Source organism: Phyllostomus hastatus, unplaced genomic scaffold, assembly GCF_019186645.2.
Source record: "Phyllostomus hastatus isolate PE091 unplaced genomic scaffold, TTU_PhHast_1.1 phas_contig_40, whole genome shotgun sequence".
NCBI lineage: Eukaryota > Metazoa > Chordata > Mammalia > Chiroptera > Phyllostomidae > Phyllostomus > Phyllostomus hastatus.
In genome coordinates, this window is record NW_025333872.1 from 51,928,495 (window position 1) to 51,945,531 (window position 17,037).

Genomic DNA, 17,037 nt, shown 5'->3' on the forward strand with positions numbered 1-17,037 from the left:
CAACATTTGCAGAAAATAATTATTTTATTCTAATTATGAAGGAATTTTTGTAGGCACAGATGACCAGGTAGGTGAGGCAGAAACAAGGTCATGTTACAGATTCAGAAACACTGTGCACAGTTTGGTCAATCAGGTTTTATGTCTGTGACTATATAATGCTGAATTACCACATAATGGGAATATTTTTCTTAGATATTTAGTAAGTTGTATAATATTTTACCAAATTCTAAGACACAATTACTTTTTTTGCAGTTGCATTTGAACAAAATAATATAAAGAGATCATATTTATAGTGTGAAGATAAGAGAATAAATAAAAATGCTACCATTTCATTGCTGTGAAAAAACATACCAAGAGAATGAAATGAGAGGGGCAATGACACAGGTTGCTCTCCTAAATCTCACATCTTTTGTTTTTGGCACGAGTGTCTTTTCATGTGGTGTTTCATGCTTTGGTGGGACTTTTTGTGGAAGGGGTCAAAATGGGATGAAATTGGGAGGTGGTGGGGAGAGTTAGACAACTGCGTGCTGCACCCAAGCATGCTCAGCTTGTTTCCACTCAGAGCCTTTGTAACTTGATATTCCCTCTGCCAGGGCCACTCTGCTCAGACCTCACGGGTTTTATTCTTGACCTAACAAGTCTTGATGCAATGCTGACATCTTGGAGAGGTCATCTTTATCCATCTTATTAAAGACAGTGCCCTCATTTTCTCCCAAATCACTTTCTGATCCTCTTGCCCTGCATAGCACTCTGAAATGATATCTTCTAAAGTTTTTCCTGCTTAGTGTCTATCTTCTTCACTGTGTTTGTCTTTTCGAGCATTATGAGCATCTAGAATAGCTACTATTTTAGAGCAGTCACTCAAGAATAAATATTTGTTTAATAAATTAGTAAATTATTTAATGATAAATTGTGGAAGAAATAAATGAAGGAATTACTTCAGATGGATGGTGAGATTTTACATTCCCTCATACCTCAAAAATTTTAACTCACGGTTGAATAAACAGTTATAGTTAAGCCTTTGCTAAACTTAATTTAAAAGCATAGATTCAGGGAATTTCAATAAATACAGGAAACAGAGAAAACATGTCACAAAATATCTTTTATTAAATTAATTTAAACACCCTTATATCCTATACTTTGCCTTAGGCCTGGGCGTAGTTAAACTTTGATAATGCTGTGTCAAAAAACGTGTGTTATTGTGACAAATGTTCAAAATTTTTTTCTAAAATTATTCTGAATTAGCTAAAATTCAGTTTTAAAATAGACTGATTATAATAGAAAAGTTCATAGCTTTGGTTATTTACACTATTACAATTTACCTGTTATTTTAAAATATATATTAGAAATCCAGTTTGCTTAATCCATTATCCACTGAAGAATGATAAACCAGGTCAGAATTATAAATTTGCAATTCTATTAGAAGGTTTTTTATAGTTCATAGTCATTCATCTTAGTGCTAGTTGTTTTTTGGTCCACTGGTTGTGTCCCATAGCATTTAAACTGAGAAATGAGAAAAAGGTTAAGCAGAAAATATATAGGAGAAATAATAGCATGTACCAGTAACAAAAAATTCTGTTAATGTTTTATAGTTTCAAAAGATAACATGAGGTTTTAAGTAATGTTTAGAATTGCTTCTAATTTTCTATATTGCATATAAATTTGTTTCAAAGAAGCCATTAACTTCTTTGACTTTGCTTCAAAGAAGGCAATGATATTGACTAAATCTAGGTTTGGTAGATTTGTCAATATCCTTTGAAATTATCAGCAAGCTTACTTAAGCATTAATAAAGTAACAGTTGCTGAAGCAACAAGTGAGTTAGTACTGTATGTGCTGAATATTTTCCGTATTGCCCCTACGTCAGGCCCTACAAGTGTGAAAGAAATCTCTGTATTTACACAGAGATTTATAACTCAATTGCCTACTTCACTTTCCACCGTACACTGTATGGTTAATACTTGTTTTGTTGAAAAGCAACTTAAGGCATATTTCTCAAGTATAAGTATATATATTTTTTAAATCTACACATAGATGTCAGGTTGTGTACAGTATATAATATATGCAATTTATAGAAGCTTAAACATAGGTATGCACATATATGAATACTTATAATTTTCATCTCATTCAATTTTTTTTTGTTCAACACAGCCTAGTGAGTACTAACATAATGTTATGAGGTGAGTTATTTATTATAATAACTAAATCCCAATTTACTACAGATATATTATGTGAAACATTTTAGCAGTTATTTATTATTATTTCAGTTGTAAGAAAGTGAAAATCATGCACATGGAAAATCTGACTGTTGTAAGAAGACAAAACTTAAGAATACTGTCTTTTATAAAGTTTAAGGAAGTACTGGGGAAAGAATTAACAATAATGATAGTATTTTTTTAAGATTTTATTTATTTATTTTTAGAGAGAGAAGGAGGGGAGAAAGAGAGAGAGAGAGAAACATCAATGTGCGGTTGCTGGGGGCCATGGCCTGCAACCCAGGCATGTGCCCTGACTGAGAATAGAACCTGCGATGCTTTGGTTCGCAGCCTGCGCTCAATCCATTGAGCTATGCCAGCCAGGGCTCAATAATGATAGTTTTACTTATTTACCCATTCATTTGAAAATATTTATTTAATAGCTCCTCCATGCCAGGCACTGTGCTCAGCACTAGAGATACATAGCTGGACAAAAAAACAAAACAAAACAAAACAAAAAAACAACTTTACTCAGAAAGAACTTATATTCTACTGGATAATGGCTGACAATAAATGACATAATTTCAGGTCATAATAAGTTCTGAATAAAATGAAAACATGGTAAAGAGATGAAGAGTGATAGAATGAGTAGCCACAAAAGATTCCTTGGAGTAACTGACATTAGAACAGACACACAAATGAAGTGGGAGAATAATCCATGTGGATGTATAAGGGCCAAGCTTTCTAGGCAGAAGGAATAGCAAGTATAAAGACTTTGAGATAGAAATGTGTACATGTGTAAAGGTTAGTAAGGCAACCAGAATTACTGGAACAGAGAAATTCAAATAAGACCAGAAGGATGATAGGATCTGTTGATGAAGTAGCCAGGAGCCATCTCTTATAGTAATTTGCAGGCTGACATTAGATTTTAGTACATATGTACTAGAAGTTATTAGAGGATTCTGAGCAAGATGTGATCATCTGGTATGTGTTTTCAAAGAGCTTTCTGGTCTTTGAATGAAGAACAGACTCTATCTAGTTGGACAAGAATGAAAGCAGGAAACCAGTTAGGAGGCCTTGTTAGGAGTCCAGGAGGTATGAAGGTGTGACTAGGTGGATGATAGCGGAGGTTGTTCACCATGTCTACAGGAAGTGAGCCATGTTTCCTAAAGTGCACACAAAAGCAAAATGTTTGTTCATATTATAGGTTGTAAAGAGTTTAGGAAAGTGTGATCTTATTTATAAGTGACATTAATATTCATAATTAACTAGGTTAAATATCTTAGCTAAATCAGTTAAAATTTCCAACTTATTCACATGTAGTTGCTACTTTAATTATTTTACACGCTTATGAAGGATTTCACAATATCATGAAAGAGAAATCAATACACAGAACTGGTTTTTCATTATTAAATTGGAAGAACTATCAGAAGGATGCATTAGAGGTTTCCCTGACTAGATCATGTATTTTAAATAATGTCATTATGTTCTCTGATTACTAGGACTTCATGAACATTCTCTACATGATCAAATTTGGAGTGATTGTGCCATTCATGAAATATGCTTTGTTATATATTTTTTGTATTAGATAATTATATATTAGACCAAAATGTAAAGTTACCATTGTTCAAGGAGACTTTAATCTAAGGATTCCTATTAGCTATATAACTACATAAAAAGAATTATTCTGTTCTCCTTAGATTGTTAGTTCTTTAGATATTATTAAGTTACAAATAAATCTTATTTCTAGAGTAAAGCCAGAAAAAAAGTTTAATTTTAAAATTCTGAGTGATTTTCTTTGAATATTTTAGTAGGTTAAATTGAAACTGTATTCAGCAAACATTTATTAAATAGTTCCTACATGTCAGACTTTGTCCAATGTCCTGAGGATATGAGATTAATTATGACCATAAGGCTGAATAAGACTTACTGGGAAAGTTTCACATAGAATGATGGAATATTAAATTAATACTTATTGAATTAATAAAGCAGTTACTATCCAGGCATCTTTGTGAAATCTCCAGGGAGAAATACTTTACCATTCCCTTTAGTTCAGAGCTATGTGCTTTGACTGAAAGGAATGCCTGCAGGTTTCAAACTGCGTATACTCTCATAGGAACAGAAACAATGCAATTACAATGCTATGTACACTCCACCTCTCATATCATATTAGTTGACTTATGTGAAAAATCAGAAAGAACATGCTCAATTATATGGTTAACTTTACAAGTGCTATGAAAATTCATTTAGAGTATTTGAGGGGGCCTGAATGAAAGAAAGGGAAAGGATAAAACACATAGATACAGACAACAGTGGTGATTGCTAGAAGGAAAAGGGGGTAGGGTAGGTGGAGGTGGGGAAAGGGGGAATTAATGGGGACTGAAAGAGACTTGACCTTAAAAAAAGAAAAGAAATTAATTTAGAATAAATTAATTTTTATTCTTGCTCAGGAAAGAAGGAAAAGAACCAAAATTGTGTCTTATAGAATTTGCATAGTGGAGAAAAGGAAAGATCATTCTGGGCCAGAAAACACAGAAACAGTGTATAAGATGTGGTTATGATGCATTTGAATGACTGAACAAGAAAAACAGTGGGAAATGAGTACTGCTAAGTCATCTTTGGAGCTATACCTTTTTAAGCTCTCACAATTCTTTTTTTTTTTTTTTTATTTGTTTATCGGTGAAAGGGAAATCACATTGCAAATGTGGTAGAGCTGTTGTGAGGATTTATGGAAGTGCTATGGGCAAAGAATACAACTTAGTCTTGGCCTATAATGGATGCATTTCACACTAGCTAGCTACTACTATGATACTTCTTTTTCCTGATGCTGACACCCTCCCAATTCAGGCAGAAGTCATCTCAGATGACTTCTTCAAGCGGCAACACAAGTGTAAAGAGTATAATGGTTTTGTAAAGTCTTTGCTAAGCAAATCAGGTAGAAGTGAGCTCTCCCCTTTCTTTGTACTATTCATATGATATTACAATTTACTTATTTAGTTTTCTTTTGCTGAAAGAGGTCTTTTAAATAATTTCGACCTCTGATGTTTTCTCATACATGATTACTTTATTGTTTAAAATAAAAAATCAATGACTAAATCTATTTTCATTAAATCATAACCTATATCTACAGAGATACAAACTTCTTGATTGAATTTTATCATCAGGCTCTTTTCTTCTACTGCTCAGTCTTTAATAAGATGAGATTTGATTAGAAGATACTACATCTATCATTACAAACATGTTTATTATGACATTCTGATTAGATTTCAAAATTATTATATTATTAATAGACTTCTAATGAAGTTAGATCTTATTTATAGAGAATGCTATTATGTACAAATAAATTTTCATCCTTACTGCTGCAAGATAATCCTGAGGATTATCTGAATGGATTTAAAAATATATTTGTGTGCAATTAGAAACTGCTTATTTTGACAATATATATTTTATAAGCTTTTATGTTTACTATTAATATTATAGTGATGTAATTAAAGCATTATTTTTTAAATGAATAAACTTTTTAAAGAGAGGTTTTAGATTTATAGAAAAACTATGCAGAAAGTAGTTTTCATACACCTTCTACCACTTGCCCGTACTCACTTTCTTCTAATAACAGCTTCCTTTAGTGCCACACTTCCATTACTTCTGATGAACCCTCATTGACGCATTACGGTTAGCTAAAGTCTATTCTCTACAATAGCATTATGGAACAGCAAGTTGGGGTCCAGCTGCCTACTGCCACCCTCTAGGCACAATTCTGGAGGCAAAGGGAAAGGAGTCTTTATTCAACAACAGCACAACTTTGGAATGACAGCTTTCTATCTACATCAGTCATTTATGCCTATCAATGAAGGCTAAACTCTTTAACTGTTTAATCACAGCTTTTATCACTTAAGCTTATCAATCAAGGCTAAATTCGGCCTTAGTTAACCTGAGTTCCCCTATCATTCCCCTTGCCAGTTTTAATTATCTTATTTCTATAGCATTAGTTTACAAACTAAAACAACATAAAATACAAAAGCTACACAGTTTTGGAATAATGGCAGGCTTATGCCTCAGAGACTATTCTCCCTAGAACAGCCAAAGAAAAATAACCCTGCCACCCTCTGCCAGGCCAGCCTGATCCTAGGCTGTGCCTGGAATTCCTTCCCATAAAAATACCATCCGTTGGGAAATGAAGGCAGCCGCAGCACCATCATCCAGGCATCCTGGAAGAAGAAGAGCCTGAGATTCAGAGCCAGCCAGTCAGAGAGCCTTAGAGCCCAAGAGTACTTCTTTTATTTCCAATCTTCTCACCCATAATTCCATGTGTCCTGGAGGCATTCAGCTTCTCAGCTAATCCAGTGCCAGGCTGTTTACCATTGCTTTGGGCAACCTCCTCCCACATCCCGTTCCTACAGCTCTCTGGTGATTTGATCAGATTTCTCTGCATCCATAGGGTTTATTCTTTGTGTTGTACAATTTTATAGCTTTTGATAAATGCATGGTGTTATGTACCCACCATTACAGTTCTTGCAGAGTAGCTTGACTGCCCTAAAAATGTTCTGTGCCCCACCTATTCATTACACCCCTGTTCCCCTTTGAGCCTTTGGCAGCCACGGATCTTTTTGGTCCATAGTTTTGCCTTTTTCAAAATGTCAAATAATTGGAATCATGCTGTATAACCTTTATAGACTGATTTCTTTCACTTAGCCAAACACATTTAGGATTCTTTCATGTTTTTTTTTTTTCTTGGTAGCTCATTTCCTTTTATTTCTGAAGATTATTTCATTATATTTATGTACGTGGTCTGTTGATTGACTTATTATTGATTAAATGTTTGTATATTTTGTTTGAAATAACAAGTTTCTTTTATAACTGAAAGTATTTTACTATGTAAGTTTTGGTCTTTTTTCCATTTTATATTTGGAATCAAAATTGTATTTTAGGTAATGCTAAATAAATTCTAAAATTTGATGTGTATCTTGTCAATCTTATTGGTATATGCCTATATAACAATTTTTTGGAGTAATATATTGGTTTTGTTTTTAATATATTATTTGAATTGTTTCTTTACTTTTGCTAATATCTATTTTGAATTAATTTTTTTTTACCAGTTCAAAACATATTCACTTATGTACTTTATATGCGGTGGAATTTTGCTTTCCCTGCCCTAGTAAGAGGGAAATTACGAAGCGGCACAATGCTTAATTGCTGCACACATATTCAATCCCAAACAGAAGCAAACCACCACTTCACATCATCCATTTTTTTAACCTGGAATCTTTGTTTCCCTAATAAAGCTGTGTAGTTTTCAAACCACGTTTACTTCTTTCCTTTCTGTCTCAGAGTAAGTGCTATCTTTTTCCTGTGCAACATACTCTGTCTGCTTTAACTCTGTACCTACTAATTCTCTCGGACTGTAGTCTATTAATTACTACCTTTGCTTCTATGTATTTTCCTTCCCATCTCTACAAACTCATGAATGAATGAATGAATGAATGAATGAGGTCTCCATGATTTCATCTCTGGTTTCTGAGAAGCATGCCATCATTGATTTCAGGTATAGATTTCTTTAGCTTGGTTTTATGTCCTATTTCTAATGCTCAATTAGCTCTGAGCAAAAGAATGAGATTTTAACTTTACATGAATTTAATTTTCTTATCTGAAAATGAGCACAATGGTAGGATTGTGTAAGGATTAATTGTGGCAATTCATGTGAAGTTTTTTTTTTATCACAATGCTTGTGATAAATGCTTTAAGAGATATTAGTAATTATTATTGTTAAATTGATATTTTTCTTGATTATGAATTTGAAATATGATGATACCTACCCCAGGACCCAGAAGATGTGCTTTTATTTCCTTTTTCATTTTGACCAAACATGAGGGTTTGTGTTATTGCAAGTTTGCATAAGAAAAAATCATTTTGAAGCCTGAGAGGCATCATGCAATCATCAATAAGCTAATTATTAATTGTGCATTTAAGATAGGTGGACATATAATCTAAAATTTAAAAACTAGTTAAAAATGTGAATAAAAATTTAACATGATGAGCTTTTAATTACGGTCTATATCTGTAGTTTTTATGTTGTTAAAAAGTTTATCAAGTGTACTGCTGGACAGTAGTTTTTATAAATGGCACTGGGGGTCGTGTCAGATTATTAACTATAAAAAATTAATTATCTTTATGAATTAGAAAGTTAACACTGTGATATTCAGCCTTGAGTCAGTTTTTAATTCTCACTCAAATTAAATTAATATATTAATAATCTAAAACACATCTCTTTTTTAACCAATGAAAGTCTATTGAATTCTAATTATTCATGGTCAGCAATCAAATCTCTAAGTAGGCCTGAATGGCGAGACCTGAACTCAAGGTTGGTTGGCATTAACTGATGCACTGTGCCTCCCAGCGGAATCCTTCTCTGAAATGCTGCCTTATGAGCACATAGGACATAAAAAGTTCCTAGGGCTGGCCAGGCATTCAGTTCTCTCAGAGATAATGTTGCCCTTTCTTATTGTCTGACCATATAAACCAAATATCTCTTGTAATCTCTCTTCACTGATGGCTTATTCCCAAGAATTAGTATAGGCACTAACAATGGTTTCATCAGCCATTAGTGAGTCAAGCTCTTTGTTGGTTTCTAATAACCTGTCATATTCTGCATAATCCACCAGAAATATAATGCCATTGATAGTTTTTCCCACACTCTTCGAATTTGAACATACCCACTCAGATCAAAAGTTGTAAAGGTCTGCCAGAATTTGTTAGTTCTTCTGAAGTGGGACGTAATGTTGGAACATGTTGTCCAAGTCTGTCATCATTTAGCATGTGTAGAATGTTGTTTCTCCTGCATTATCCCATTCAGGAAATACCAATTTACCAGTTTTCTTATATAATCCTAAAAATGGCAGCACACTTCTGAAACCACTATAAATCCAATCAAATATGAAGGACACATTCACATCCTATAGGGTCTGCAATTGGAGATAATGTAATTCATTGCTTGGAGTCGGCCCTAAATCCTCTGAAATTTAACTGCAGAGCACAATGGCTGTTGTAGCCCCAGCTTATGTCAGCTCCTTCTGGATGAGTGGGTCACTTACTGAATATTTAGGGAAATGTCTTCCTCTCTCCATAGATACTCTCAAAGATATCATATCCAAGCGTCTGTGAGCTATCTCTTTCTCCGCATGCCTACAAATGCACATAAATACACATCCAAAATACCAGTGTTCACAAACCTAGCCACCTAGGGAAGTTTCTTCTGTAAGTAGCTCAACAATTCCTGGGCCAAGGAATAGCAGAGGCCCAAATTTATTTTTTTTGTATGTCTTTCCATCTACAATGAGCATTTCTTCTACACTGTCTGAAAACTAAATACCTCTATTAAAATAAAAGGAATGGAGAAATATAGCTTCCCATCATACATAGAAATAGATGCCTATGCTATTTTAATATATTATAATTATTTCTTTCAATATATTAGAGTTTAAGTTCATCCCTGACAGATGGTTATAACATGATGAGTGAAAAGCATTAGCAATTTAACATATTTAAGCTACCATGGAAAATTAGCGACTTCATGAAAATTGAAAAACTCATTTCCTAATGAGATTTAGGCAAAGCTGCAAGGATTTTCATTAAATAATATAAAACAAATTAGAGGGATAGAAAGAAAACTTCAGGACAGTAAACAACATCAAATTAAAAGGTGATTTTTCACAATGTTAACTATTTAAAGACTAAAAGCTTTCAACTGTGCTCAATAGTGTTAAAACAAGAAAAAAAATTATTATTAATGTCTAAAAGATTTGAGGTAGCTGTTAATATTACCACTTAGAATTTGACAAAAGTACTTAAAAATTATAAATGTTTAGTAGCATAATGATTCAGGCACTGAATGTATAATTGTTTCTTCAGTGTTTTCATCATATTGTTTTTTTTTTTCCTTTATACTTAGCAATAAATTTTGGCTTGCTAATCTAGAAGCACATAGAAATGAGTAGCAGAGTAAATCAATACTTCAAGTCAGAGTGAAGAATGCTTTAAACGTTAATGTAATTGTTACTGAGACAATTCTCAAGTGTAATGTTTGTTTTAATTTGGTTACTGACTTTTTTCTTGTGACTTAGAACTGTTTCTTTGTTTTTCTTTTTAATATTTCTCTCTACAGAAAGCTGACCTTGCAGTTGCTCCACTGGCTATTACCTACGTCCGAGAGAAGGTCATCGACTTCTCCAAGCCCTTTATGACACTTGGAATAAGTATTTTGTACCGCAAGCCCAATGGTACAAACCCAGGCGTCTTCTCCTTCCTGAATCCTCTCTCCCCTGATATCTGGATGTATATTCTGCTGGCTTACTTGGGTGTCAGTTGTGTGCTCTTTGTCATAGCCAGGTAACATGCTCACTTTTGTGATTTTTTTGGCAATTGTTACTTCCTTTTTCTAACTAATAATTGTCAAAAGTCACAATCAATTTTCTTTTTCTTTATTTCCCATGGGTGTACTGATGAACAATGAACTTTTAAAAGTCACATAACTTACTAAAATGTCCTAGGATGCCTTCTGGGGCAGAAAGCATGCTGGTTGTGTCAGTAAGCTATAATTGTGGTAGAATTTGCTCTTGTTAATCAGAATCTAAAAGCAGTCCTAATCACCATGATATAAGAACTATTTCATTTTAAAGATTTCCCTTGAACCAGAGAGTAGAATACTAGTGTGTTTTTGCCAGTTTGAATTAATAAATCAATCATAAGAAAAACCAAACTGGTAAAATTTAAAAGGTGCCTTCTTTTTTACTGAACCAAATCTAATTTAAAAAAAAAACATTCGAAGTATAAAAAGAATACCATGTTTTTATACATACAATTTGTCATTTTTTCAAATAATAAATGTATCACCACATATACTGCCTTATTTTGTTGACATGTACAGTTTATTTCGGTCAGAGAATCAGAGCTCAAATGCCCAAGTGAAAAGTAAATAGTTCTATCCACACTTAATTGGCAGGGGAGGTACTATGATCCTGAAGGTGGTTTTCCAGGGTGAGGCTTATCCCTTGCTCTCAGGATGTGCCGACCATGTGATTTCCCCAAATGTGGGAAACTTCATTGCATAATTTGTGCTAATGGGGGACTGAATTCACGCTCTCTCCAGAAAAGAAACATGCTTTTATATTTACATAATGGCATTTACAATAAATGATATAGCTTAATTATGTTACTTTTTGTTAATTTATTATTACTTGGGAGGTGGAAATTTGTAATAATTTCTCATTTGTGCTTACCTCACTATCAAATTTTTAACACCTAGATAATTTCAATATGATTAAGTTTTCGTCTGCCTTAATTAAGAACATAAAACTGCCCCTCAGGACTCAGAACACTATTATTACTCTAATGAACTTGAAAGTCATATATTTATTATTAACTTTGAATTTTTGTATTTTAGTACATATGAAAAGATAGTTCTAAACACAAGATGAATTAGAATTCTACATATAGTTATTTCACATTGATAAAATTTATAATGTATGAATATAAATATGCTTTTGCCCTATCATTAACATTAAATATGTTTTTAATTATATTAAATAGGTTCTTCTGATCATTGTATCACTAAAGTATTTGTTTTTCTTTTTTTTTAATTTTATTTATTTATTTTTAGAAGGGAAGGGAGGGAGATAGAGAGAGAGAGAGAGAGAGAGAGAAACATCAATGTGCTGTTGCCGGGGGTTATGGCCTGCAACCCAGGCATGCACCCTGGCTGGGAATTGAACCTGGGACACTTTGGTTCCCAGCCCACGCTCAATCCACTGAGCTACGCCAGCCAGGGCTTAAAGTATTTGTTTTTCCTTGAACTTAGTATTTTTACAGTGAAGCCATACATATTTTCCCAACAGTAAAAACATTTACTTCACTCAATTAAAAGGAAATAAAATCAGTTATGGTAATAGTATAATATTTTTGATATATTTTTATATATTCACTCCTTATACACAAATATTTTGATATATTTACACATAAATGTTTTACAAATTTATAATATTTCACCTAATTGCTTCAATATTAGCATTTGAGTCCTTCAGGCAATTATCACTTACCTTTGACTGAAAACTCCTGTTGGAATTATTTATACATATAACTTTTGCAGCTCTTTGGTGGAGAGTGTTAACACTGTTATTTGAAGTTCCTGTCCCCAGGATAAATTAGAGTATGAAGATCTCAGGCTTTTAGCTCTAGATTCTTCTGTGTCTTGTGAAAATAAAATAGCCTTCTCATTTTAGAGCATCTTTGACTATATATATGGCCATACACTTTATATATATGTAAATTTATATATATATGTATATATACATATATATACACACATACACTTTATGGTGACTAACAAAAGCCATCCTGCTTCAAATGTATTCAGAGACGAGTCCAAGGCTTACAGTTTAAATTATTCAATGTCCAGAAGACTTTGAAATCTGTCCACAAGGCAAACAGAAGAATAAATATTGCAAGGCATAGAAGAAAACAAAATATAGAAAAATCTGCAGGTACACCTGTTTCTATTATACAGTAAATAATTAGATATCCTATATTACATAATAAATAATATTAGATATCTTGCTAAAATAAGTTTTAAAAAATGCAGTAAAAAATTTCTTAGAGCCATTTTAAATTCCAAACTGAAACTCCCAAACCAAATATATTTTTTAATTAAAATCTACTTTGACATGGTATTGAGTTCCTCTACCATGGAAGAAGTTCATGAATGTGAATACAGAAACAATGACAAATTTCAATTGTAGAACTTAATTACCTTTGTAATTTAAATGGAATTGCAATATTTGTTATCAATTCAAAACAAATATAGCATTTTCATTTTACCTAAGAATAAATACCTATTGGCCTTGAATGAAGTTCATAAAAATAGCTGATAGTTACCCAATTTTTCATGAGTGCTATTCTTTTAAATATATTTTTATTAAAAAAATCACTGCTAACATATTTCACTGGAGAAAAATACACAACTATAAAGTAAACAAAGCATTGAGCAAATTGTTAGTTGTTAGAATAATAGATTTGAGGTTTATTGAATTACCTGCTACATCATAGTATTAATATTAATTTTATGATCAATTAAGAGCTGATCATAAATGTTATAATTTGTTTTTTAAAATTGAATTTAAAAGTAGACTGTGATTGTAATACATTTAAAAAATTTTCCCTTACTCTTATGTGGAAAAGCTGATCTAAAAAATTAACAAATGATCTAAGTTTTAAAATCAGTATTAACAAGAGATATGTGTTCTTCTTTATATGTCTGGGTTTGGTTTTATAATCTCTGATCTCTTGCAAACAGTGGCATTATTGTTTGTAGCATAATGACATAACCAGCATGCTTATCTGAATTAGCTGAGAAATCTTATTTAGGAGTAAAGATGAACCTGAGTTTCAGTTTTCTAGAGAAAGAATGGCATGTCCCAGGTATCCTAACAATAGCTTTTTTCTGGTAGAGGGTTTAGGAAGAAATCTTGTCCATTATGGGCTTGTACCTAATCACACTTGCTCCTAAACACTTTGCCCTTTTTCTATTCTCTTTTTCTTTGACCTAGGTTTATTAGGATAAAAATGTCAGTTAGTTATATAAAAACTGGTTAGGGAACCCACCCTTTACACTAATAATGAGAGTTATTTTTCACCTTGCTTCAAATATTTCCTTTATGAAAAAACTGATGATATTGATACACTAGATACTATTTATAAAATGAGTCCATTTAAAATCTCATAATATTACAGTTTTTTTTTCTTTCAACCATAGTTGTCTCCAAGACAACCAGAGCTGTGCTGAAATACAGCATGTAAATCTGGTTCAGGGTTCTTAGTAGTTTGTCACACAGAGATGAATAACTAAGGACCAAACTGAAAAAAAAAAGGAAATAATGGCACACACATTTCCCTCCAACAGGATTGATGTAACCATTATAATTATCCACTGAGTATATGAAAAACACCGCATATAGTAAGAATATTATTTAGAGAAATCTTAGACTACTTAAATGAACAATTGAGTATGGTCAAAATAGGAAAAATAGTAAAATAAGGCAAGCAACATTGACTAACCTGGCTCTTCTTAGCAAGAAGAGAAAATAAAAAAATATTCAATGTGTTAAATACATAACTTTAGTTTTTTTAAGCATAAAAAAGAATATAGAATTTCTTGTGTATTTTTGCATTTGATTGCTTTGCATTATTTTCAGAACATCAGAATACTGTGTATTGTATTACTGGGTTAGGCAGTAGGGGATGCTATCCTTAAATAGGGTATCAGCTGAAAGGTTTATTATTACTGTGACCACCAGAACATATGTTTTGGCTCTAACATGGTCTGCGGTCCACAAGATGATAAGGTTGTTGCCTTACTGAGAGTCCTTATACTGGTAAAAGTATTCTATATATCTCTCGGCACTCAGAAGTAAAGATGTTCTAAACATAGTATAGATGTTTTTGATGGTTTAACTAATTTCAGAAAACCATGTCTAAAGTATTTGCATTAACAGCTTTGATCATGGCTCCTGACTTGTGTGCAAGAGCTTTTGTTTTCCTGCCACAATGATGGGTGATATTTAATGTACAGTGAAGGGCAACAATGAACTATTATGTACTTGGAAATAGATTACTGTTTTGGTGGGATGTTCAATGTTAAACTAATCTGCTGCCAAAAAGACTGTTGTCACATTGAAATGAAATGGCAATTTTGCTGTGTGCCTTGGCCACCAAATTGCCTACCTCTTAATATAAAACCATTTCAGTTTTACCTTTCCATAACATAATTTTACATATATATATATATTACTTTTATTTTTAGTCATTTTTTACTCATATATATTGCAGGGAAGTTAATCTGTTATTCTTGTTCCCATTTAGCAGTTTTTTTCTAAAATTTAATGAAAATTTGGTTTAAAAATCATACTGTTTTGCTAATATGCCTTTCTCAAGTATGAAAAGGATCACAAATTGATTATATTAACAAATACCTCAATTATGGACCTAAAGGTGACATTGGTTAAAAATAAATTTACTTTCAAATATGTTTCTGTAGAAGATAAGATTACTTCTATATTAATAGTTTTCTTCCATAATTGTTATTTGGTAAATATATTATAAAATAATGTAGTTCTTTATTATTAATATTTCAGTAGTGTTTATGGTTATAAAGTAGATAGGGAGTCACAAACACAGAAAATAATTCTTAGTAGAAGTAATAGAACTGAACTAATTAAAATTAGGTGAAACTAATTTACAGGTCTGGTAAATATGGAATCTTGGTATTTGAGGTAGGAGAGACTTGACTGAAATTATATCTATTGGATATAGAAGAGAATCTTATCATAAGAGGAAGTAAGCATATTTCTGCCAAATTTTATAAGTATATTTTAGACATTTACAAGTATGAAAGATTTGAGAAAAGAGTAAAACAAAGATAACTTAAAATTAAAGTTCTTTTTCTGTGATCTGTAATCAGATGCTTGTTTGCATATTCTTTTAAAGATAAATGTGTTTGAGTATCTTTTAGAAATTTCCACATCTCTTTCCCAAATATTTTTTCACATAAAATATTTTTTATTGTTAGGGTGAAATTAAGTATGTATACAATAGCAGAAGTCTGATAGTGCATATTTATTTTTTATATACTATGGATATATTATTTGCCTCTGTGTCTTTCCTTGCCTCTGAATTGAACTCAGACTCCCAAAAGCGAGAAAGCTGCTTTCTGCCTAGTCACTGCAAGGGAATTCACTCACTCAGTGAATATGTCGGCCAATGAGCTTCTGAGAACTATAGTCACCTTATGATCATTTTTAGCAGTTTCAATTTAGAAGTTATATAATGTCTAGCTCAGTAAATGACAGATACTAATTTACAAATTACAGGCTATAGATTCACATTAAGAAACCCAAGAATGATAAAAATTTGAATACTTAGTAAATTATCAATATTATATGTGCTACCAAAACATGGAATCTCTGTTCTTAATGAGTGCTTTGTGGAAGATGTAAATATGTTCACACACACATATATCTCCCGATAAGAAACAGTTGTCTTGTAAGAAATTATTTTTTTCTTTGAAAGCTTGGGAAAAGTGGTATGTGGCTTCTTTGAAGTGGGCATCATGTCTCATATATTTCACAATGCTGTGAATGGCTTGTTTTGCTTCCTTTTTATTTCTTCTTCTTTTCCTTTTTGTTCTTTTTTTTGCCATAGGATAATAATTATTTGAGGTAATTCTTAAGAGCCAATGAGATAAAAAGAACCAAGCATTTCTTATCAAGTGATGCACTTATTTTCCCTTATTTTGCAGTTTCTGCGTAGCTGCTTCCCCCACAGCTGCAGAACACCGGGAACTGTGTGTCAGAGGTCATCTCCTAGCTGGTTTTGTCTGGTTAATTACCAAAACAAAACAAAACTACTCTTTTGTTTTTCTGTAGCCATTATTAACCTGGTCTCCTTGGACTTTGCTAGGTGGGGTGTTCTCAGTCACCTAAGGAAGGTGTTCAAATTTCTAAACTATCCCCCCAGAGTCAGGTTTTTTTTTTTAAATAAACAGTGTTCTTTATAAAGTATTTTCATCCACGATGGCTGATCAAGAGAGGTGAAAGCTGTGAAATCTGTGCAGGAAGTCAGTGCAACAAATATAATGAGGAAATAAATGTTCACTAGGGGTTTTGCTTATTTATTTTCTTTCTACATGTTTTTTGTTGTACATCGATAAACATTCTGCTCACCAAAAAACAGTTGTCTTGAGAAATGTAGAGAAATAGGTCAGTTTCATGGCATAAGTGTGATACCTGAGTTAGTAAAATT

The 17,037-nt window shown here is 32.4% G+C and overlaps 1 protein-coding gene, 1 non-coding gene and 1 pseudogene across 2 annotated transcripts in view; 2 read left to right on the top strand and 1 right to left on the bottom strand.

The window, feature by feature from the left end:
* Positions 1-17,037, top strand: part of GRIK2 (glutamate ionotropic receptor kainate type subunit 2) — a 585,197-nt gene that overhangs the window by 442,546 nt on the left and 125,614 nt on the right. Inside the window, exon 12 of the mRNA XM_045844097.1 lies at positions 10,352-10,575. Within this exon, the coding sequence (XP_045700053.1) occupies positions 10,352-10,575 (224 nt within the window). The remainder of the gene's footprint in view (positions 1-10,351; positions 10,576-17,037) is intronic.
* Positions 8,563-9,314, bottom strand: LOC123821413 (annotated as a pseudogene).
* LOC123822342 lies at positions 11,174-11,335 on the top strand. Its single transcript, XR_006786308.1, has one exon. It is a non-coding gene; the product is annotated as a U1 spliceosomal RNA (small nuclear RNA).